General features: G+C 37.3%; 1 protein-coding gene across 3 annotated transcripts in view; it reads left to right on the forward strand.

Moving 5' to 3' along the window:
* Positions 1 to 24,698, forward strand: part of TXNDC16 (thioredoxin domain containing 16) — a 92,821-nt gene that overhangs the window by 60,764 nt on the left and 7,359 nt on the right. For all 3 annotated transcript variants that reach the window (XM_010808964.4, XM_024997677.2, NM_001205394.1), the window contains 6 exon segments: positions 3,296 to 3,464; positions 3,795 to 3,931; positions 12,723 to 12,807; positions 14,437 to 14,575; positions 19,315 to 19,475; positions 22,506 to 22,696. In XM_010808964.4, the coding sequence (XP_010807266.2) occupies positions 3,296 to 3,464; positions 3,795 to 3,931; positions 12,723 to 12,807; positions 14,437 to 14,575; positions 19,315 to 19,475; positions 22,506 to 22,696 (882 nt within the window).

A 24,698-nucleotide genomic window follows, 5' to 3' on the forward strand; every position in this document is an offset into this window, starting at 1 on the left:
TGTAATACTTTGGGGGTTGTATAATCTTTCATGTTGTTTTGGGGAAAAGCCACTTATTTAATCTTAGTCCAAGAGGATGAAGAATATTTTATACTTAGTCACAAGGTGGCAGCAAATGTCTGTTTTTGTTTTTCTTTTAAATTAGGATCCTTATTTGAAATTGCTGTGTTGTTAAAGTACGTGGAGTGTAATACTACAGTAATCTTAGAACATTAGACTATTCCACTTGAAACATGATTAAGTATTGAAACCATTTTACAGCAAAGAAAATTAAAATGTGATAACTTCAGTATAAGTAGCCTTATCATTTTTTAATAATATATATCAATATTCTTTATTTCAGTTTTAAAGATAACATCAAAGTTTTCAGCTTGGACTGCTGGGACATTTTAAACAGTGCTAGACCCACTGAGGATGCTTATTGAAGGGAGAGAACTACATTTATTATGACACCATGTTCCATCCTTTGGTGGCAGTGCATAGTATCATACTCCATTTGAGCAAGCACCAGCACATGCACCACTACACATTTACTGACTAAATGACTAACATAAAGGAGAAGAGAACTTTATAGATCCAAGCTTAGAAGGAATAAAGGTTTATCTTTGTATGTCATATAATATTCAGGTATTAACATACTTCAATGTAAACACTGAAAATTTGTTCATGAAGAAATATCGGTACATTTCACAAATTTTTACTGGATACATAATAGGTAATAGACATTGTTCTAGGTAGCAGGTTTATAAGACAGACTAGACCCTGTGAGATAGAATCTAGGATCATAACGTAAAGATGGATTTTTAGTATTAAAACTTTTGAAGATAAAATATTAAAATATTGCATTTTGCAATTTTAGTCTTATGGGTAGGTTACATCCTAATTTAGAATTTAGGATTAAATTGATATACAAAGATTCCTTCTTTGATCTAATACTATATTAAAATTTCCTTTTATTAGATTTTCTTCCTCTCTTTCATTAGCTGAGTTTTATGGTACTTTGTTATTTGGTTTTTGATATCTCTGCACCTAACTATATATTTTGGAGAACTGGAGAACTTTGCATATACAGTTGACTTAGACAATCCAGGGATTAGGGGCGTTGACTTTCCATGCAGGAGAAAATCCAAGTATAACAGGCTTGGCCCTCCGTGTACCCGTTTGCTGGAGAAGGCAATGGCACCCCACTCCAGTACTCTTGCCTGGAGAATCCCATGGACAGAGGGGCCTGGTAGGCTGCAGTCCATGGGATCGCTGAAGAGTCGGACATGACTGAGCGACTTCACTTTCACTTTTCACTTTCATGCATTGGAGAAGGAAATGGCAACCCACTCCAGTGTTCTTGCCTGGAGAACCCCAGGGACGGGGGAGCCTGGTGGGCTGCTGTCTGTGGGGTCACATAGAGTTGGACACAACTGAAGTGACTTAGCAGCAGCAGCAGCATACACGTCTGCTCTGTATCCAAGTTTCCACATCCATGGATACATCCAACCTTGGGTCATGTGGGACTGTAGCATTGACTATTGAAACAGATCTGTAAGTGGAACTGCACAATGCTTTCCAAGGGTCAATTGTATTAGTACAGAACAAGTAGGAATTTCTCTTTGAGGTTCTGCTATGTGTTTTCTCAGGCTGAAAAGAAATTATTTAGATTAAGTAAATATGTATGAAATTATACTGTTGAGACAGGTTGGGTATGTGGAAGTGAAAAGTGAAAGTCGCTCAGTCGTGTCCGACTCTTTGTGACCCCATGGAATATACAGTCTATGGAATTCTCCAGGCCAGAATACTGGAGTGGGTAGCCTTTCCCTTCTCCAGAGGATCTTCCCAACCCAGGGATAGAACACAGGTCTCCCACATTGCAGGCGGGTTGTTTACCAGCTGAGCCACAAGGGAAACCCAAGAATACTGGAGTGGGTAACCTATCCCTTCTCCAGGGGATCTTCCCAACCCAGGAATCAAACTGGGGTCTCCTGCATTGCAGGCACATTCTTTACCAACTGAGCTATCAGAGAAGAGAAGTGAAGTGAAGTGAAGTTGCTCAGTCATGTCCAACTCTTTGCAACCCTGTGGACTGTAGCCTACCAGGCTCCTCTGTCCATGGGATTTTCCAAGCAAGAGTACTGGAGTGGGTTGCCATTTCCTTCTCCAGGGGATCTTTCCTATCCAGGGATCGAACCCAGCTCTCCCACGTTGTAGGCAGACACTTTACCGTCTGAGCCATTAGGGAAGTCTGAGCTATCGGAGAAGCCCTAGGTAAATATCATGGAGGCCCTAGATAGTATATTCACACACATATTTAAGGTATTTCATGTACGAGGACTGCTCTAGATTCTGGAAACTCAGTGATGAGGAAACCAGACACAGTCCCTGCTCTCAGGAAGCTCAAATCATACAACACAAATGAGTACATAATTCCATGATGAGGTAGGGAAAAGAGCATGGTCCTTTAGGAGTATAAGAATCAGATGTAGATCAGGGTGTCAGTGGAGGCTTCTCTGAAATGGTCACACATGCAGAGATCTGAAGGGTGAGAAAGACCTGACTGGTAAAATTGGTAGAGGTGGGCTGATACCAAAATAGATTTGAGTTTTGAAAAGATATCTCTAGCTTCAGCGTAGAGACATACTAAATTCTGGGAGATGAATTAGAAGTGATGACTAGAATGGTGGCAGTAAAGAGAAAGGGACAGATGCAAGAGGTACTCAAAATTTAGGTGGTAAAATTGGAAGGCGTGTGGATTGATAATGTAAGACCTGCGGAGTTTAGGAATGAAGAGGTGTGAAAGGTGATACTTTGCTTTCAGAGTTGCTCAGGATGGCAACGTTCACTACTGTTCAGAGGAAAGAAACCATGTTTGGTTTTAGACGTCTTGAGTTTGAGGATGTTTCTGTTCAAAGGGACCTAGAGAAGGCAGTATGGATACATGGATCTGGAACTTTGACGATCCTGGGCCAAAGCTATAAATTTAGGATTTATTAGGTTGTTGTTGATGATTGAGATTGTCTAAAAGAGAGTGAAGAAAGAAGAGAAAGCAACTTAAACTGAGCCTTGAGGGAACTCCCGACTCCACTGGCCGAAGAGCCTGCAAAACGGAACAAAAGGAGGCAGCTGGGGAGAGGTTGGAGCCGATGGGAGGAGGTGCTGCAAAGAACCAAGGGGAGAGAGTCCGCCAGGAGTACGTCATGCTGCCGAGAAGTTGAAATAAGAACGGGATATAAAGACATTAACAGTTCTCAACAACTGAGTGTTCTGCATTAACATTTATAAAAATGTGCGCTTTCTTTTTATTTAGGCACGTCCACTATGCTGCTTGCTAGAGTAAACTGCGCAGACTGGTCTCATGTGTGTACCGAGCAAAATGTTACCGAATTTCCTGTCGTAAAGATGTACAAGGAAGGCCAGAACCCGGTATCTTACACTGGTATGCTGGGAACTGAAGATCTCTTAAAATTTATTCAACTGTAAGTATTCAGCTTCACCCTAAGATTTTTTAAGTTTTAGATCTATTCAACTCCTAATTCCCTTACTTATTTGACACACCTTGGATAGGTTAAGGAAGTATGAACACTGATGAGAAGAGCCTGTCTATTACTTTTTATCACTTTTGGGGAGATAGAAATTTTATTTAATGAGACTGATTTTTTTTTGTTTTGTTTTGAATAGTGTTGTCTTTATTTTGTCAGATGTTTATCCTATGGAATATACTAAGTTCAGTATACATATATATATATATATTTTATAAGCTGAGATGTATTTTTTAAAATTAATTTTGACTATAAATATTCATCCAGCAACAGGATTTCATGCCCAGTGAACATTACATCTGTCCAAGAAGCAGAAGAATATTTAAATGGGGAATTATATAAAGACCTAATTTCCTATTCTAGCATGTCAGTACTGGGACTGTTTAGTCCAACCATGACAAGAGGTAAGTGGAACTGAACATTTAAATTATATAATGTATAGTTGAAGGCTTGTTTACTTGTTTTCTTTTTAAAGAATTAATATCTTTTAAAGAGAACTCAATTGTAGAGAATTTTGAAAATACAAAGAAGTTTGAAGAAAAATAAAAATCTTTCGAGTTGTTAAATTTTAAGATAATTTCTTCCCTGTTTTCTTGTGAACTTATGTCTTAAATATTAATATACATTTTAATGTAATTGGGCTAGTACTGTGTATTTAGGTTAGCATCTGCTGTTTTTATTAACATTAAGTGGGTGCATTTTTCCATGTGATTAATATTCTTCAAAAACATCATGGCTGTATAATATTTGATTGGATGAATATACCATAATTTATTTAACTGTTTACCAACAAATAATTTCTTTTATTTCCTTTTTGCTTTGTATTGTAAAGAGTATTTTTATTTATGAGTCTTTGTGTAGGTTTTAGACTATTTAATAGCTATGGATTCCCAGTAGGTGAATAACTTTGTCTTCTGTAAACTGTATATGTGTTATTCATTTTTTTTTTAAAAAGGTTTTAGCATTTGTCTAAGGAATTACTATGAGATTATTATATACTAAAGATATTAAGCTTTTGTCATTTGATTAATATTCCAATTATTTCCCCCAGCTTGTTGTTTGCTTTTTAGCTTTGCCTAGTAATTTTATATGTAATAGTTAAAATTTTTTTCAAATTTATTCATTTTGAGATTTCTTCTATTGCTTTAGCTATAGAAAATCCTTATCATTTTGATTCGTTAATAGTTACCTGTCTCTTCTTGTTGCTTTATATTTTCTTATGCTATATTGTCTTCTTGTTTTGAATATTCTTTTTTAAAATTTGTGAGTGATAAGACACAGATAACATGAAACTTAGCCTCTTAATCATTTATAAGTGTATAGTTAACTAGTGTTAACTGTATTTCTATTGTGTGCAAATTCTGATTTCCAGAACTTTTTCATCTTACAAAATTGAAACGCTTGACACGTTAAAGAGCACTCCCTTTCCCTGTTTCCCTGCTGCTGCTAAGTCGCTTCAGTCGTGTCCGACTCTGTGCAACCCCATAGACGGCAGCCCACCAGTCTCTCCCATCCCTGGGATTCTCCAGGCAAGAACACTAGAGTGGGCTGCCATTTCCTTCTCCAGCTCCCTTTCCCTGTTTCCCTAGCACTTGGCAAACACCATTTTCCTGTCCATTTCTATGAATTTGACTACTCTAGTACCTCATGAAAGCCAGATCATGTAGTGTTTGTCTTTTTCTGAATAGCTAATGTATATACACATATCTTTTTAAATGTTTTCTATTTTATTCACTTTACCTATTGATAGTCTATTTATTTTATAAAGCATGTTGAATATGATTGGGTTGTCTCTTTTTCTTTTTGACAACTTCTTATCTTTTTTGCCTATTGACTCTTCTAAGTGAACTTCAGCCATTTACACATATTGTCTAAACTTATTCAAATTTTTGTTGCTTGTTTTATGCTTCATTGGTATTTCTTTTTTTTTAAAAAAATTTTTTAAAATTTACTGAAGGATAGTTGATTTATAATGTTGTATTAATTTCAACTGTACCTCCGAGTGACTCAGTTATATACATATATTTTTTTAATATTCTTTTCCATTATGGTTTATCATAGGATACTGTAATATTTCCCTGTGCTATACAGTAGAACCTTATTGTTTATTCATCCTATATATAAAAGTTTGTATATGTTAATCCCAAACTCCCAGTTCTTCCTTCCCTCACACTTCCCTCCTTGTCAACCACTAGTCTGTTCTGGTTTGTGAGGCTGTTTCTGTTTCATAGATATTTCATTTATGTTGTATTTTAGATTCCACATATAAGTGATGTCATATGGTATTTGTCTTTCTCTTTCTGACTTACTTCACGGTCTGATAATCTCTAGGTCTATCTGTGTTGCTGCAGATGGCATTATTTCACTCTTTTTCATGGCTGAGTAGTATGCCATTATATATGTATGTACCCCATCTTCTTTATCTGTTCATCTGTTGATGGACATTTGAGTTGTTTGTGTCTTGGCTATTATGAATAGTGCTTCTGTGAACACAGGGGTGCTTATGACCCTTCAGATTTTAGTTTTGTCTAGTTTTATGCCTAGGAGTGGAATTACAGAATCATATGGCAACTCTATTTTTGGGTTTTTGAGTAACTTTCATATACTGTTTTCCTATAGTGGCTGCACCATTTTATATTCCCACCAACAGTATAACAGAGTACCTTTTTCTTCACACCCTTTCCAACATTTATTATTTGTAGACTTTTTAATGATGGCCATTCTGACTGGTGTGAGGTGGTACCTCATTGTAGTTTTGATTTGCATTTCTCTAATGATTAATGATGATGAGCATCTTTTCATGTGCCTGTTGGCCCCTGTATGTCTTCTTTGGAGAAATGTCTGTTTAGACCTTCTGCCCATTTTTTCAATTGGGTTGTTTGTTTTTTTGTTATTGAATTGTGTGAGCTGTTTGTGTATTTTGGAAATTAAGCCTTTATTGGTTGCATCCTTTGCAGACGTTTTTTCCCAGTTCATAGGTTGTTTTTTTGTTTTATTTTTGGTTTCTTTTTCTATACAGAAGCTTGTAAGCTTCATTAGGTCATATTTATTTTTGCTTTTATTTCTATTTCCTTGGGAGACTAACCTAAGAAAACTAATTCATCTTATTTTTGATGCATTTCAAATTAATGCTTTTGCCTTCAGCTTTGATACAATGCTTATACTAACAAGTTTAATTTGTTTGTTTTACATAGTATCATTGGTTTTCCATAGTATCATAAGCCTACCAGTGGGCTTCCCTAATGGCTGAGATGGTAAAGAATCTGCCTGCAAGGCAGGAGCCCCGGGTTCGATCCCTGGGTTGGGAAGATTCCCTGGAGAGTGGAATACCCACTCTAGTATTCCTGCCAGGAGAATTCATGGATAGAGGAGCTTGGCAGGTTATAGTCCATGGGGTCGCAAAGAGTCGGACACAACTGAGCAATTAGAACTCTCTACACTGTTGGCTATAGTGTTCTTTTAATATTAAAACCTCTCTATACTTAAACTGCCTCTCTTTACTTTTTTTGTCCTTCAAAGGACTGTGTCTTTCAATAAGTTTTAAAGAGAGAGTCCACAGAACATTTATTCTAACCAATGGTGTTGCTTAGAATGTTATTTTCTTGGCTTTGGAGATGGATGGCCTCTTGACTGGGTAGCAAAAAGTGTTTTCTTCATCATGTCAACTGAGGAAAAAAAAAAGCACAATGTGAGAGTTGTGAGTTAAGTTTTATTGGGGGGCAAAATGAAGATTATAGCCTGGAGCCAACCTCTCCGATAGTTTTGGGGATCTGCTCTGAAGAGCTGAGCGGGGAGGCAATATATATGTAATTGTGGTGAAGAGGATTACATGCGGTCAAGTACACGTTTTAATAGAAGACTGCTGCTAGTCACAATGAGCAGATGTCTCTGTTAATGATTTTAGTGCTGCTTTTCTAGATACGAAAAGATATAAGAAATTGGGTCCATAAAATCTTTTGAAAATATCTATCTGAAGGCTTGTTCTGCCAGTTTTGCCCAGAGTGCCGAGTGCCTCATTCCTGATTTCCACCCTGAACTCCTTTCAGGGTGTGTTCAACTGAACACAACTAAAATGGTTGGTTGCCTCATCCTTACAGAGGCAGGTGGCAAGTAACAATGTTTAGTTGGCATTCTCATGCTGTTTCCATTTATGTAGCAAACTTCCTCTTTCGTTTTTCTTTTATTTAAGATGAATTTCAAAGTCTGAATGAAATATTTTAAGAGTGTTTGTATGGGAAGAAGATCCCCAATGTCCAGCATTATAATTGTATATAGGTGATACTATTAACTATTGATTCTTATTAAATTTTGCTTTCTAAAAATTGCTGTCTAGTAATTTTTGCTTTCTACTTTGTCTTCAAAATTAAAAAAAAAAAAAAGAACTCACTAGAAAGAAGAATAAGACTGTTAATGTGTGCCATGTGGCTTACCATCTTAGAAAGCAAAATCCAGAGGGCGTAACTTTTTAATTTCTATTCTATGAAAAATCATGAAGTAAATGCCTCTATGTTTTACTCCTTTTTCCCTTTCTCATGTTTTTTCACCCACATTGACCTTGTTTTCTGCCTACCTCAGGTGCCTGGTGTCCTGAAGTTCTTGTTTATTATTTACACTGGGCCTCCTTATGAAAAGAATTAGTCTTTAGATAATAAAAAGCACAAATACAATAAAATCATTAAAACAAGGATAAGAGTCAAGCAATAAAAGTAGGAGATAATTAGGTAGAATACCTAGAAACAATGCAGTGATCGTAAAACTTAACCCTGAGCAATCTGGTAGCAAATAGAAACAAAGATGAAATTTTTGCCAATTATCATCATTATATAATAAATGGCAAAATACTAGTTAGGGTGCTGAGTCACCCATAGAGAAAATATTTCTCTGATTGTACATGCTGAGGGGAATTTTTCATATATGTGTGTATATACATATGTATTTTATTTAGAGATCGACATAGGAACAGTGTGTTGTTTAGTCGCCAAGTTGTATCCAACTCTTCTGTGAGCCCATAAACCGTAGCCTGCCAGCCTCCTCTGTCCATGGGATTTCCCAGGCAAGAATACTGGAGTGGGTTTCCATTTCCTTCTCCAGGGGATCTTCCTGACCCAGGTATTGGACCCACATCTCCTGCATTGTCAGGCAGATTCTTTACCACTTAGGCACTTGCATGACCCCCAGAAACACTGTACTTGACCATATTTCTATACAAATGATGATAAAATTTACATATAATTACCTCTCAACAAACTTGAAAAGCATAATGCTGAAGTATTGATACATAAAGGTGGTTCTGGTGTACCAGAATGGTGTAGTCTGGGTATGATGCTTTTTTTTTACTGGCTTGGTTGCTTTTAAGCCTTTTAAGTCAGGTATTAGTTCCTCTTCTTTTTTGTTTGTTTTTGTTTGCAAAAACTATCATGGGATAGTTGTTGGACTTTCAGCGTCTACTGAATGAGAAAACATAAAACAATAAAGGGCTCTTAAGAATCATAAAATTTTTATGTTCATTTTGATTATATTCACAAATGCTAACTACCAGCATTTGCTGAGCACTTTTTGTATGAGATACTAATTGTTATTCATGTAGATTCTAATGGTTTGAAGACTAATGTGAGTCCCGTGAAAGCTGAAATGTCTCTTTTATCTGCTGGTTTATTTTTCAGGCCCCTCCACTAGAAAGTTACTACTTTTCCCCTTATAGTTAATAAATACTTTGTGGGAATATAATTTAAAACTCTGTAAATGTCCTGTTCGGAGAAGGCGATGGCACCCCACTCCAGTACTCTTGCCTGGAAAATCCCATGGATGGAGGAGCCTGGTAGGCTGTAGTCCATGGGGTCGCTAAGAGTCGGACATGACTGAGCGACTTCACTTTCACTTTTCACTTTCCTGCATTGGAGAAGGCAATGGCAACCCACTCCAGTGTTCTTGCCTGGAAAATCCCAGGGATGGGGGAGCCTGGTGGGCTGCCATCTGTGGGGTCACACAGAGTCGGACACGACTGAAGCGACTTAGCAGCAGCAGTAGCAAATGTCCTGTTTCTCATCTTACTTTGCATACTGGTTTTAGAATCCACTCACTGCCTGAAAGAGGTATTACTATGATAGTTGCCAAGTGGGCACTTTCCAATTCCATTATTCCTTCTACCTTTATTAGTTGGCATACTACTCGTTTGTTTATCAGTATGGTTAGCTGAGTTCTTGTTTTATTCAATGGATTATAATCAGCCGCTATCATTAATTTGCTCAGGTTGTCCTAGGATCCCTTTCATCCTATTACACTTTTTTCCCCATCATCCCTGGTACCTGTGACCTTTTGATATGTCTGCATTGTTTTTTGAATGTCCTTTTGCCACAAAATGTTCCCAGCCCCGTTCCTAGAATCAGCCAGTTCTCCAGGGAATCCAGTTTCCTTTAGTGAGACATTGAATCTAAAAGCTGAGATCTAGGGGTTAGGAATGCTTTTAATTACTGGGGTGTTCTTGCCTCTTGCTAACAGAGCTAAAATACAGATGAATCTACATATGTGTGTGTATAAATATAACTATGTAGTAAAATGTAACAGTGGAAAGAAGCAGTATTGCTAAATTAATGTATTTATTTTATGCAGTTAAATATGCTTAAAGTTAAAACAACTAAATATTGTAAGTCACTATTAATATTACATTTCAAGTATATTTATAGTGGTTAAAAAACTTTTTATTTAGATAACTGATCATTTCCTTATATTTGGGTTGGCATATATTCTGACATACATGGCAGTTTTCACCAAAGAGGAGAATGTGCCTGGTTTCAAATATTCAAAGGGGAATTTACACTTTGATTTAGTGGAAACGGATATAGATCTGAGGTCTACAGTCTTAAATACTCCCATTCCCCAAGGAACTCTTAGGATTTATGAACAAGTAGACTCATGAAGAGCCTCCCAAGAAACATATTCATGAGTTTAGAATCTTATGAATGAGCAAATTATATGGAATGTTAGTATCTTTCCCTGCTGTTTTTTATTTAAAAAAGAAGACGCTAAAACAGATTCCACTATGTCACTGCTTTAGGTAACAGTCATCAATTATGGATCAGAATTTAGGGAAATTTCTCTTAGAAATGAGAGTGTAGGCACTCAGTTCCTTCTGGTTGCCTTGTTTTCTTACGTATCTTTTCTAGCTTGGTATAGCACAGGCTAAAGAAAATGTTTTCATGGATTACTCATTTCTCACTAACTTGATGATCATAAATGAGCTCTCAGTGCTGCTTGCAGCTGGATCTTGCCGCCCTAGTAAGTGGCTTTACTACAGTGTCTCTCAGTCTTGTGGAAAGCATGCCTCATTTTTAAAGACAATCTGGTGATTACCCAGTGTTAATGGTGTTGGTGCTCACATCACGGACATAGTACTGACTGCTAAGAGACAGATCTTCTGGGTTCAGCATACCCAGACCGCTAGGTGCTTTATGATTCAGCTCTTCCATCGTTGTGTTTCTATTTGAACTGCTGTGAACCTTTCATGCAGCCAGCCGAGGTATCATCTGACCTTCAGTTGGCAAGAATACATCATTTACAAAAGTCCATCTCTGCTCTTTTCTCATTAGTCTATAGCTGTTTAATTCAGACTTGCTTCTGGGTTGTAAGATCCAGAATATGCTGTTATTTATGAAAATGTATTCACAAAACCTAGAGATAATAGTTCTTGTTTTGAATATGCATATCATAACAAATGGGACAAGACTAACACACAAAGTAATCAAAGTTCAAAAGTAACAAAAACACCTTACAGAAAAATACAGGAAATGAAAAAAGAAGATGCAAATCCCTCATAATTGTAGAACCCTAACACAGACAGTGTCAGAGGACTAGAATTTCCAGTCTTCTGTCTTTTTCTATGCATATAGGTCCTTTTAGGTTTTGTGATATAAGGTGTGCATCATTTCACATACCTGCTGTCTTTCCAGGCTCCATATAGCACAGCTGTCTCCATTTACCTTGCCTTAGGAGTAGATTACGGAGAAGGCAATGGCACCCCACTCCAGTACTCTTGCCTGGAAAATCCCATGGGTGGAGGAGCCTGGTGGGCTACAGTCCATGGGGTCACTAAGAGTCGGACACAACTGAGTGACTGCACTTTCCCTTTTCACTTTCATGCATTGGAGAAGGCAATGGCAACCCACTCCAGTGTTCTTGCCTGGAGAATCCCAGGGATGGGGGAGCCTGGTGGGCTGCCGTCTGTGGGGTCGCACAGAGTCGGACACAACTGAAGCAACGTAGCAGCAGCAGCAGGAGTAGATTAAAAGGCAACAAATATTTATTTAACAAATTTGTATGATCAGAACCCTATAAATCTTATAAATTACAGTTGACCCTTGAAGACGAAGGGGTTTGGGTTGCTGACCCCCTGTGCAGTGAAAAATCTCCATTCTTCTGTCTCTGCCTTAAAAACAATTGGTTTGATAAATGATCTACCCAATGGCAGGAAGCTCAGTTTGGGTAGAATTAGGACTCAAAGCCTCTTTCTTTTGGTTCCACATATTTGTCATCTCTGATTGAGATCTCCCCATCTCCCCATTGTGAACTCCCCATCTCTGAGTTTATGGAGAACATAAACCTTTCCTCACACCTAGTTTAAATGTCTATAAAATGAAAATACAGGTACTCTATTTATTGAAAAAAAATTCATGTTTAAGTGGACTTGTGAATTCAAACTCAATGTTGTTCAAGGGTCAACTGTACATTTAGAGTACATTTATTTTCAGAACATTATGATATGTACATTATCTATGTTGCATTATGTTAACGTACATTTTTATAATAATCAAATGTCATGATAACACAGGTTTATTTTAGAACCAACAAGGTATGTAAGGTCTGCACTTGTTTAGTCACTCAGTCATGTCCAGCTCTTTGTGACCCCGTGGACTGTTGCCCGCCAGGCTTCTCTGTCCATGGACTTCTCCAGGCAAGATTACTGCCATGGGTTGCCATTTCCTTCTCCAGGGAACCTTCCTGACCCAGGAATTGAACCCACTTCTCCTGCTTTGGCAGGTGGATTCTTTACCACTGAACCACCAGGGAAGCTCCAGGGTCTATACTGAAATATATTTATAATTAATAATAAAGCACCATCATCTATAAATCTGTTCATCAGTTGAATAGCACATATAACTTTAAAGGTTTCAGATTTTTATCTTGTTTGTATATTTATAGCCAAAGAAGAGTTCACTGAAGCAGGAAGCTACCTAAAAGGATATGTTACCACAGGAATTTATTCTGAAGAAGATGTTTTGAGACTGTAAGTGTATTATAATTTTAGGGAGGAGGAAGTTTGCAAAATAATGTATTACCTGTCTTCACATGATTCTTTTTAAGGAAAATAGGGCAGCAGCATACCTAAATTTTTAATTTCATCCTGGGAAAATCTGTAAAGTACTATCTGGCTATTTAGAATTTTTACATACTCAAAATTCTTCTTGAAGCTAGAGCCCTCCATGAGGCAACATTGGATTCATACCGCTTCATCTTCCTATAAAATTTTTCCTCTTTGGATTCTGTTACCTGCAGTTTAAATTCTTTGCAGTTATAGTTTTTTGAGGAATTTTACATCTTGAGTGTCTGGGTTTTGATTTGCCATCAAGGTATGCATAAAAATCAGAGTTTTTACATATTTCTCCCAGAGTTTTAGGTGATGAACCGATAGTTTTACTTACTTTTGTTATTGCAGACGTACACGTAAGCAGTGCTTTTTATAGCCACTTAAGTTGCTTTATTTGTAGAATTTGGGGCTCCTGTAAACTATCAAATGTTTCAATTGCTGCAGAATGAATGAACTGAAAATTTAGACGTTATTAATACACATCACATTCTACACTAACGACTCATCTTCAGATGCACGTGGAGTTGTTTGTGTTTCTTACCCTCTGACTATATTATTTCCAATTGTGATTTCTGAGCTTAATTAAATCTTTCATCCTGAACACTGGTGACGCATTTGATGATTGAGCTCCTGTTCTATCCAAGAAATCAGTGACTTTTGAAAAGTGAATACCGAACTCTAGACTTTTAGGGAATATGACCCATGGCTATTCACTGACACATGGCTATTCAACTGACACATGGCTAATCACCCACTGTCTTCTAGACCAGTAGTTTTCAGAGTATGTTTTGTTTATAACTAAGAGCACCTTCCAGGTAATCTGAAGACTGGGCAGTAGAAAGCCCAGTCTTTAGATTTATACTTTGTTTTAGCATGAATTAAGTTTTTGCATGATATAAATGTTACCATATCACTGGTAATTTCACACAGTCATTTTTTCCTGTTTAGTGATTTTCTTTTAGGTTTAGTTAGCAAAAGTAGTGGTAGGAGAAAGCGGATTTCAGGTTCTCTTTCAATGGAGAGAGCTCAGACTCTGTATCTGGAATACCTCAGTGTGAATTCTGTCTCTGCTATTTATCACTCTTTCATCATCTGTAAAATGAGGATTATAGGGCCATTCTGAGGGTTAAATAAAAATGTAACTAGAAGCACCTGGTATAGTGCCTGGCAAATACAGGCCTATTCTCATAAATGCCTATCTCCTTGCTCAGCAGTTTGGTGAGCAGTCCATAAAGTTAAGAACCATTCAGTGTGTTCCTAATCCTGTTTAGACATTTTCTTGATGAGTAACTTGTCTAGGAAAAGAAAAACCTGGCTAGATTAGTATCTGTTGTTTTCTTCTAATCGAGGTTGTCAAGGCTCTTGAATTTGCTCAGATAGCCTCACATAAGAGCTAAGTTTGCCTGGAAATGTTTTTTTTTTTTTTTCTTTTTTCTTAGTAGGGCTTCCCGTTTGCTGCTTCCATTGTGACTTCTTTGCCTAACTGTTCATGTTTTCGATGACTTGCTGTATTTTGGTTGGGAATTTTAATACTCCGTTTCTCCACAGGTCAAGTAAATATACCGTAACTCTTCCAGCCCTGCTGCTTGCCAGACACAAAGAAGGCAAAATAGAGAGCATTCCATTAGTTAACGTCCATGTGCACGACATAGTTCAAATAATAACAAATGCATCACTGGAAACATTTGTGAGTATATAAGGATGTTTGAAATAGAATCTAGAGCAGTTAAAGGTAGTGTAAAGAACTTTGCGTGTTTTAATACATGGTTTTCCATCTTTTGTTGGCACAGGGCTTGATGTTTGGTGAGCTCTAGATTCATTGGGTTGCTCGGTTTTATTATTCACCCATCATGCATATAGCTTCTTTAATCCACTGCCAAAAGTCTACATGTCTTTGGATTATTTTTCTTGCTGAGATGCTTGTGGCTGATGGCCGGTTGAAGTACTCCATCTGGGCTGAAACTTGGCAAGAAGCAAGTTTGGATTCCAGAGAGCGGCATGCTAGGCTTCCAATCCTTGCTTGCCTCCTTACTGGCTGTATGTCAGTGTCTCTCCACATATGTAAAATGGTTATTGTAAGGACTGAATGAGAATGGGTGTTCAGTGCTCTGTGTACAGTGTTTAGCCTGGTAAACACTCAGAAAATGTTAGCTAGTATTGCTTACATTGTTGTAGAGAAAAATATGTTCTATCAAAGTCCTTTTCTGTGCCTACTTTGTATAATAGCGGATTTAAAGGCACAACAGATGTAACCTGCATTTCTTGATTTTGATTGTTTTGCATTAATATTAAACACAGCTAGACTATTAAAAATTGATACTTTTCTACATTTCTAAAGTGACATGGGAGCAGTATTATCAACTATAAATACTGAATGAATATCCTCTTGTTGTTGTCTTTTGTCATGATGATCTAAACAATATTACATTTTAGGCTAAAGAATGTGTTCTTTAAGTCATTTTGTGGCCTCAGTCCCACTAACTCCCCTTCCCTAATTAAAGTTATGGTTTATAATTAATCAAGTCATTAAAATTTTTAGGATGCGGTTTTCTAAATTATTTATTAAAGTAACATTTTTGTTTTTAATGACTTTATTAAATGACTGTCTCTTTAGCACATCCATAGTGTTAATATTTTTGGAATTTTTATAAGATGTTAGCTTTTTTCCCCAGATAATACAGAAAACTATAAAGAAGAAAATTAGAATAAATCATAACTTCTTTAACCAAGCTTAAATTTAGGGATAGATTTTCCCAAACTTAAAAAAATTCCATGAGTGCTGTTGTTAAATTTCCTAATGCTGCTTTGTGTTAGAGCTTTTAAGTCGAGAGCATCAGTGACTGTATACAGTAGCTAGCTAGGAGTAAGCTATCTTCTGGCCTGCCCTTAGGTACTAGAAAGACTCCCTCTGGATAGGAAAGAGCAGTGGATGGCCAGATGGTAAACATTTTGTATATAACATCAAACTTTTATTTTAATGAACCTGATGACAAATTAGTCCAGGTAAATAATGCTCATAGTTAAATGTTAGTTGCTCAGTCATGTCCAGCTCTTTATGACCTCATGGATTGTATGTAGCCCACCAGGTTCCTCTGTCCATGGAATTTTGCAGGCAAGAATACTGGACTGGATTGCCATGCCCTCCTCCAGGGGATCTTCCCAACCCAGGGATTGAACCTGCATCTCTTATGTCTCCTGCATAGGCAGGCAGGTTCTTTACCACTAGCGCTACCTGGGAAGCCCGGAGAATGACATGTATACCATCTGTGTAATGGCTCACAAATTCATATGGCCAACACAGACCTTGGGCCTGCTCTCCAGGCTCCTATATACAGTTGTCTACTTGACACTTTGTCTTGAATATCTTTGAAAGTGAAAGTGGTAGTCGCTCAGTTGTGTCTGACTCTTCATGACCCCCCCGCCAGGCTCCTCTGTAGAGTTTTTCAGGCAAGAATATTGGAACTCTCCAGGCAAGAACACTGGAGTGGGTAACCATTCCTTTCTTCAGGGGATCTTCTCAACCCAGGGATTGAACCTGGGTTTCCTGTATTGAAGGTAGATTCTTTATCATCAGAATCATCAGGGAAGCCCCAGATCATAGCTAATTACATGCTAATTAACTATGTAGTTATTCCAATTAAGCAATAGTATATTTAAGGCTGTCACACTTAGAACTATTTGTTGGGTAATATGTTTAGCATTTTTCTCAAATACATTGAGTTCATTTTTGTGCTTTTATTATAAATAAGAATATGGGAACACACATAATTATAGTCTCTTATATACTCAAATAGCCAACACTCATCTTCCAGTAACCACATTTGATGACCTTTTCTTCTCTGAGTAGCCTCTTGAGTAGCAATCAAAACCCTTGATTGTGCTTTTCCTTTTTAAGATTCTCTCTTTTTTTGGCTTTTGCAGTTCCGTCCTCTCCAGGTACACCTTCAACCGTCTTGCCACTCTAGAATTACATCTTCAACCATTTTTTCTTCTTTTGCTACATTCATTCTTTGGGAGACTTAGTATCTATACCCATAACTTATATGGGTCATTATACCAGCTGATGAATCCTAACTTTTGAGTTTCTAATCTTAACTAAACTCGGATAACTCTTAGTCTTTCTTTCCTGACAGGAAAGAGCAATGCCTGCCACTACTGGCCTGTCTTTCCACAAATTCATACTCTAGTTAGTCATCTAAAACAGGCCTGACCGTGACTTATTTGGTACAAAATCTTCTCAGTATTTCTGGGAGCTAGAAAGAACCTCTCTAGTCATTTTCCCACAGCCATATTTGCTTCTGCCTGCCTGAGTCTGGTACACTTCACTATCACTGTTCCCCAGATACTCTGTATGCCTAACACCTGTCTGCACTCTCATTCACCTCTCTGTTCCCTGTATCTGGAATCCCCACTCTAGCACACACTTCAGTCTGTAAAGGTCTTTTTCCTTATCCAAGGCCCAGGTCAAATATCACTTCCTAAAATCACCCATGAGCTCCCCTACCTTGTTTTTTAGTTTTAATTTAGAGGCAATAGGCTTCCTTATTTATGCTCAGTCACTTCAGTCATGTTGGACTCTTTACAACCCTATGGGCTGTAGCCCACCAGGCTCCTCTGTCCATGGGATTTTCTAGGCAAGAATACTGGAGTGGGTTGCCATGCCCTCCTTTGGGGGAACTTCCCAACCCAGGGATCGAACTGTGTCTCCTGCATTTCAGGCTGATTCTTTACCACTGAACCACTGGGGTCTTCTTATTGTCGTACATTAAAATTTTTTCTTGGATCACAACAGTTTGCACACTTGTCTCCTCCTCTAAACTATGAACTCTTTGAGGGCAGATTAAGCATCTTACTTCTTTTTGATTCAGTACCCAGCATAAGGGGCTTCCTAGGTGGTGCACTGGTAAAGAATCTGCCTGTCGATATAGGAGACACGGATTTGATCCTTGTGTCAGGAAGATCCCCCTGGTAGTCTGCTCCAGTATTCTTGCCCAGAAAATCCCATGGACAGAGGAGCCTGACAGGCTATGGTCCATGGGATCACAAAGAGTCGGAAACAACCAAGAGACTGAGCACACACTCATGCACCCACCCAGCATAAGATCTTAAAATTCTCAATAAATTTTTGAATTGAGCTGTGATGGCTCCATCACACCATATCCATCAAATCTGTTCTGCTGGTTTGATAAGAACTGTCAGTTTTAGGAAGGGGACATAACTCATGTAGAAGAGAAATGACGATAGTTAACATAAGACAACATGGGGGAGTTTGGAGAAAAGGGGATCTAAGATTTAAATCATGAAAGAGGAAGGTGTGAGAAGAGGATTTTGAGTGGTCAAAGAGAAAGAATTCAAAGAAAAATGAAAACTGGCAGAGGAAAGTGGCTTTGAGAACTAAGTAGGGAGAAGTATGTGCCAGAGTTCGGTGTTTGAGGGTGAATTGGAGGTGATTGGCACCATAAAAAAATTGTTCATTTGGATTTCTAGTGTGATCCAGTGAAATGGCATACTGGTAAACAAAACCCCTGGGTGCTAGTTTCATTTAACTCTTCCTCCTACTTAGCTGTGTGACTTCAGCAAGTCAACTTCTCATCCTTGGTTTCCTCATCTGTCAGCTGGGGATTTGTTTTCTGATGTAGGAAGATTTAATCCAGCTCACAAGTATATCCAGAAGATGAATTAATAGATGTGATACTAAAAATGGAAAATGGTAGAAGCCTTTAATACTCTTAAGTCACTGCTGTTTTTAATCCTAAGTATTTTAACTTTGTTTCTTACTCTTTCCAATTCTTGTTAATAACAGCCTAAACAAACTGTCTTCTACAAATATATTTTTAAAAAATGTTCTCTTTTAATTAATAAAAAGAGTAAGATTTCTTATTCTTACTACTTTTTCTTTATTTTAAACCACCCCAAAATAAGATCCTTTAAAATTTGTTTTAGCATATTATTGGATTACTTTAATTATGCTAAAAACTCAGTTTTGAAACAAAGTAAGACTTATTAATTTTTAAGTAATCATAGATGTTAAAAGATTATATCTTTAAAGCTTAGCTTATATATTTGTTTAAATTTTATGCTAGAGGAAAAATACTTGTCATATGTGTGTTGACTAGTTTGATCCAGATTTTAACATAAACTACTAGAAATGCTACATGCTTAAAAAACAAGGAGCTCCTTTATTTTCAAATTCTATTAGTAGTTTTATTTTGAAATAACTAATTCATTATTGAAATAAGATGAGTTTAAATAAAAAACACTCTTGAGATACATACTTGTTAATCAATATAGTAAAATCTCCACTTAAATGAAAATTTGTTTGAAATACATTTTAAAAACTAACATGCAAGAGTGATTTGAACATTATTTTCTATTTTATGTATTATAATTTCCCATTTTTTCTTGATTTGTTTTGTTTTTAAACAGCCAGAGATCACTGTGGAAAATCTTCCCACTTACTTACGACTTCAGAAACCATTACTTATTTTATTTAGTGATGGTGGCATAGATCTTCAGCATGAAAAAACAATACTGAGGCTGGCAAAAAAGAAATACTTGGATTCAGTTACCCCTTGTTGGTTAAATCTGTAGGTATATTTTTATTTTTTAATATGTAAAAATAAAGAAAGTAATAAATATTATTAAGTTTTCATTAGGGAATGAAACTACCTTTGGAGTTAATGTTATTAAACCAATATAAAAGTCATCATTTTAGTAATTAACCCGCCTCAGATGGTCTGAGATGATCTTGTTTTAGATTGAATTCTGTTTTACAATAAATTCTTTTTTTTTGCTGTGAGTTTTTTTTCAGCTTTATTCAAGCATAACTGACAAATAATTTGTAAGATATTTAAAATGTACATTGAGATAATTTAAACACAATGCATACATGAAAAACTCTTTCATCTAGTTAATTAACACATCCATCACCTCATATATTTGTTTTATAAATGTAAATTTTGGGATGGGGTGGAGTAAGAACATTTAAGTTCTACTCATGTAGCAAATTTCAATGATACAGCACAGTATTATCACCTATAGTCACTGTGTTATACATTAAATCCTTAGATCTTATTCATCTTGCAACTGAGAAGTCTGTTTCCTTTTACCAGTCTCACCTTCTTTACCCCACCCTGCAGTCCCTGGCAACTTTTCTATTCTGTTTCTGAGTTTGACTTTTTTTTTACGATTCCACATATTACTGTTACTGCTGTGTAGCATTTGTCTTTCTCTGTCTGTCTCTCTAAGTATCTTCTTATTTTATAGTTTGTAGCCATTTATAGTTTGTAGAGTGCCTGATGAACTATGGACAGAGGTTCCTGACATTGTACAGCAGACAGGGATCAAGACCATCCCCATGGAAAAGAAATGCAAAAAAGCAAAATGGCTGTCTGGGGAGGCCTTACAAATAGCTGTGAAAAGAAGAGAAGCAAAAAGCAAAGGAGAAAAGGAAAGATACACGCATCTGAATGCAGAGTTCCAAAGAATAGCAAGGAGAGATAAGAAGGTCTTCCTCAGCAATCAATGCAAAGAAATAGAGGAAAACAACAGAATGGGAAAGACTAGAGATCTCTTCAAGAAAATTAGAGATACCAAGGGAACATTTCTTGCAAAGATGGGCTCGATAAAGGACAGAAATGGAATGGACCTAACAGAAGCAGAAGATACTAAGAAGAGGTGCAAGAATACACAGAAGAACTGTACAAAAAAGATCTTCACGACCCAGATAATCACGATGGTGTGATCACTGACCTAGAGCCAGACATCCTGGAATGTGAAGTCAAGTGAGCCTTAGAAAGCCTCACTACGAACAAAGCTAGTGGAGGTGATGGAATTCCAGTTGAGCTATTCCAAATCCTGAAAGATGATGCTGCGAAAGTGCTGCACTCAATATGCCAGCAAATTTGGAAAACTCAGCAGTGGCCACAGGACTGGAAAAGGTCAGTTTTCATTCCAATCCCAAAGAAAGGCAATTTCAAAGAATGTTCAAACTGCCACACAATTGCACTCATGTCACACGCTAGTAAAGTAATGCTCAAAATTCTCCAAGCCAGGCTTCAGCAGTACGTGAAGCATGAACTTCCAGATGTTCAAGCTGGTTTTAGAAAAGGCAGAGGAACCAGAGATCAAATTGCCAACATTCACTGGATCATCAAAAAAGCAAGAGAGTTCCAGAAAAGCATCTATTTCTGCTTTATTGACTATGCCAAAGCCTTTGACTGTGTGGATCACAAGAAACTGGAAATTCTGAAAGAGATGGGAACACCAGACCACCTGAGCTGCCTTTTGAGAAATCTGTATGCAAGTCAGGAAGCAACAGTTAGAACTGGACATGGAACAACAGACTGGTTCCAAATAGGAAAAGGAGTACATCAAGGCTATATATTGTCACTCTGCTTATTTAACTTCTATGCAGAGTATATCATGAGAAACGCTGGGCTGCGAGAAGCACAAGTTGGAATCAAGATTGCCAGGAGAAATATCAATAACCTCAGATATGCAGATGACACCACCCTTATGGCAGAAAGTGAAGAGGAACTCAAAAGCCTCTTGATGAAAGTGAAAGTGGAGAGTGAAAAAGTTGGCTTAAAGCTCAACATTCAGAAAATGAAGATCATGGCATCCGGTCCCATCACTTCATGGGAAATAGATGGGAAAACAGTGGAAACAGTGTCAGACTTTATTTTGGGGGGCTCCAAAATCACTGCAGATGTTGACTGCAGCCATGAAATTAAAAGACGCTTACTCCTTGGAAGGAAAGTTATGACCAACCTAGATAGTATATTAAAAAGCAAAGATATTACTTTGCCAACAAAGGTCTGTCTAGTCAAGGCTATGGTTTTTCCAGTGGTTATGTATGGATGTGAGAGTTGGACTGTGAAGAAAGCTGAGCGTCGAAGAATTGATGCTTTTGAACTGTGAAACTCTTGAGAGTCCCTTGGACTGCAAGGAGATCCAACCAGTCCATTCTGAAGGAGATCAGTCCTGGGTGTTCTTTGGAAGGAGTGATGCTAAAGCTGAAACTCCAGTACTTTGGCCACCTCAGGCGAAGAGTTGGCTCATTGGAAAAGACTCTGATGCTGGGAGGGATTGGGGGCAGGAGGAAAAGGGGACGACAGAGGATGAGATGACTGGATTGCATCACCGACTCGATGGACGTGAGTCCGAGTGAACTCCAGGAGTTGGTGATGGACAGGGAGGCCTGGCGTGCTGTGATTCATGGGGTTGCAAAGAGTTGGACACAACTGAGCGACTGAACTGAACTGACTGAGCCATTTAATTTTGAGCTGACATGATCAGATACTTGACTGTACTTTGAAAGAAATATATATTGATTATATCAGGACAAAATTGATGATCCTGTGGACTAAACTCTCAGGCTGCCTTTTTTCTCCTAAGAGATATACAGTACATACCTCATGTTAAAAGAAACATTTTACGATTCTGATTACTAGTGATGTAGTTATAGACTTTTTGATTTTTAGGACTTATTTCCGTAAAATAAACTTCCTGGTATGGTGCTGTATTTAAAGGTGAATGTTATACAAACTGTTGTTCTTGTTATTTTGCTATAGAAAGAAATATTCATTAACATGTTCAGTTGCTCTCTTTTCTAGGAAGAAGACACCAGTGGGGAGAGGAGTCTTACAGGCATATTTTGGTACCCTGCCTCCCCTTCCTCTTCTTGTTGTGGTGAATCTGCATTCAGGTGGCCACGTGTTTGCATTTCCTTCAGACCAGGCTGTCACTAAACAGAACCTTTTATTGTGGCTGAAGAAATTAGAAGCAGGACTGGAAAGTCCTATCAGTAAGTTTCCTGTTTTAATGTGTACAATTTGACATTTTGTTTCATGGATTTTTAAACTTGAATTATAGCTGATGAATGCTAGAATTAATTGAATTGTAATGTTTGTAAATATTCTAAATATGCTGATAGCGTTGTCCATACAGTCTGCTCTGTGGTGGATATTCTTACCCACAGAAAATGAGTGCTGTTATATTAAACTTAATAATAGCTAAACATTTATTGAATGCTCAGTAGGTATCATGCACAAAGTTACATGCTTCACATACATTATCTCCTTTATTCTCACAGGAGTCATAGGACATACCTGTAGAAGAGCTAAATAACTAGTTCAAAGTCATATAATTAACCAGTAAATGAGGAAACTTGGATTTCAACATGGCTCTGTTGTACTCCAGAGCCAGAATTTTGAACCACAAGAAAATAGATCTTGGCCCAGAATTCACAATGCTGGTTTTATGACATACCATGAAAGTGAAAGTGTAGTTGTTCAGTGGTATCCAACTCTTTGCGACCCCATGGACTGTAGCCCACCAGGCTCCTCTGTCTATGGAATTCTCTAGGCAAGAATACTGGAGTGGATTGCCATTTACATGCCATAGTTGCTATTTTTCTAAAACCACTGTGGCTTTGTACTTGTGGCATAGATACGTTTGTTAGTTTATGTACAGTTGTGGCAACAAGCCTGTTGCTATAATTTAATTAACATGTAATAACCTAGATCATTAGTCTGTTGAGGAAATAGTGATGTTATGAAGTTTCCTAAGGCACTTGTAAAGGTTTTGTTATTGGAAAGCAAATGAACTATTTTATAATAACATTTGATGCTGTTCATGACTGAGTTCTGAAATAAGTTTGTGTATGTGTGTATGTGAACACATGTGAATATATGTTTACATGCACACACACAATTCTGGTGTATAAACTCCAATTCAGTGTTACTCTGTCTCTCAGCTTGCATTTTGTGAATCTATCACTATGTATGTTTATGCATATTTAATCATATTTTTGAATTTATTTAAGTGTCAATCGTTGCAACATTCTTTTTCTTCCCAGGAGGTCTATCCATTTCATTTTTGTTAAATTAGGCAGTTTTAACTAAATTCTTATGTCTAAATAGTCTATAGATATTTGGATATTGAAATACAATTCACATACCAAAAAGTACACTCTTTTAAAGTGTATAATTCGATGTGTTTTGGGTTTTTTTTGGTTGTTGTTGTTATATTCACAAGATTGTACCATTCACAACCATTACCACTACTGAATTTTAAAATATTTTCATCACCCCCAAAAGAAACTCTGTACCCATTCACAGTCACTCTCCATTCTCCCCTCTTTTCATTCCCTAACCACTGATTTATCTTCTGTCTTTCTGGATTTGTCTAGTCTAGACATTTCTTTTTTTTTTAATATAAATTTATTTATTTTAATTGGAGGTTAATTACTTTACAATATTGTATTGGTTTTGCCATACATCAACATGAATTCGCCACAGGTGTACACGTGTTCCCAATCCCGAACCCATATGGGGAGGGAGGATATTCCCTCCTCCCTCCCCATACCATCCCTCTGGGTCGTCCCAGTGCACCAGCCCCAAGCATCCTGTATCCTGCATTGAACCTAGACTGGCGATTTGTTTCATATATGATATTATACATGTTTCAATGCCATTCTCCCAAATCATCCTACCCTCTCCCTTTCCCACAGAGTCCAAAAGACTGTTCTATACATTTGTGTCTCTTTTGCTGTCTCACATACAGGGTTATCGTTGCCATCTTTCTAAATTCCATATGTATGCGTTAGTATACTGTATTGGTGTTTTTCTTTCTGTCTTAACTTCAGTCTGTATAATAGGCTCCAGTTTCATCCACCTCATTAGAACTGATTCAAATGTATTATTTTTAATGGCTGAGTAATACTCCATTGTGTATATGTACTACAGCTTTCTTATCCATTCATCTGCTGATGGACATCTAGGTTGCTTCCATGTCCTGGCTATTAT

Source organism: Bos taurus, chromosome 10, assembly GCF_002263795.3.
Source record: "Bos taurus isolate L1 Dominette 01449 registration number 42190680 breed Hereford chromosome 10, ARS-UCD2.0, whole genome shotgun sequence".
In the NCBI taxonomy this organism is placed as follows: Eukaryota; Metazoa; Chordata; class Mammalia; order Artiodactyla; family Bovidae; genus Bos; species Bos taurus.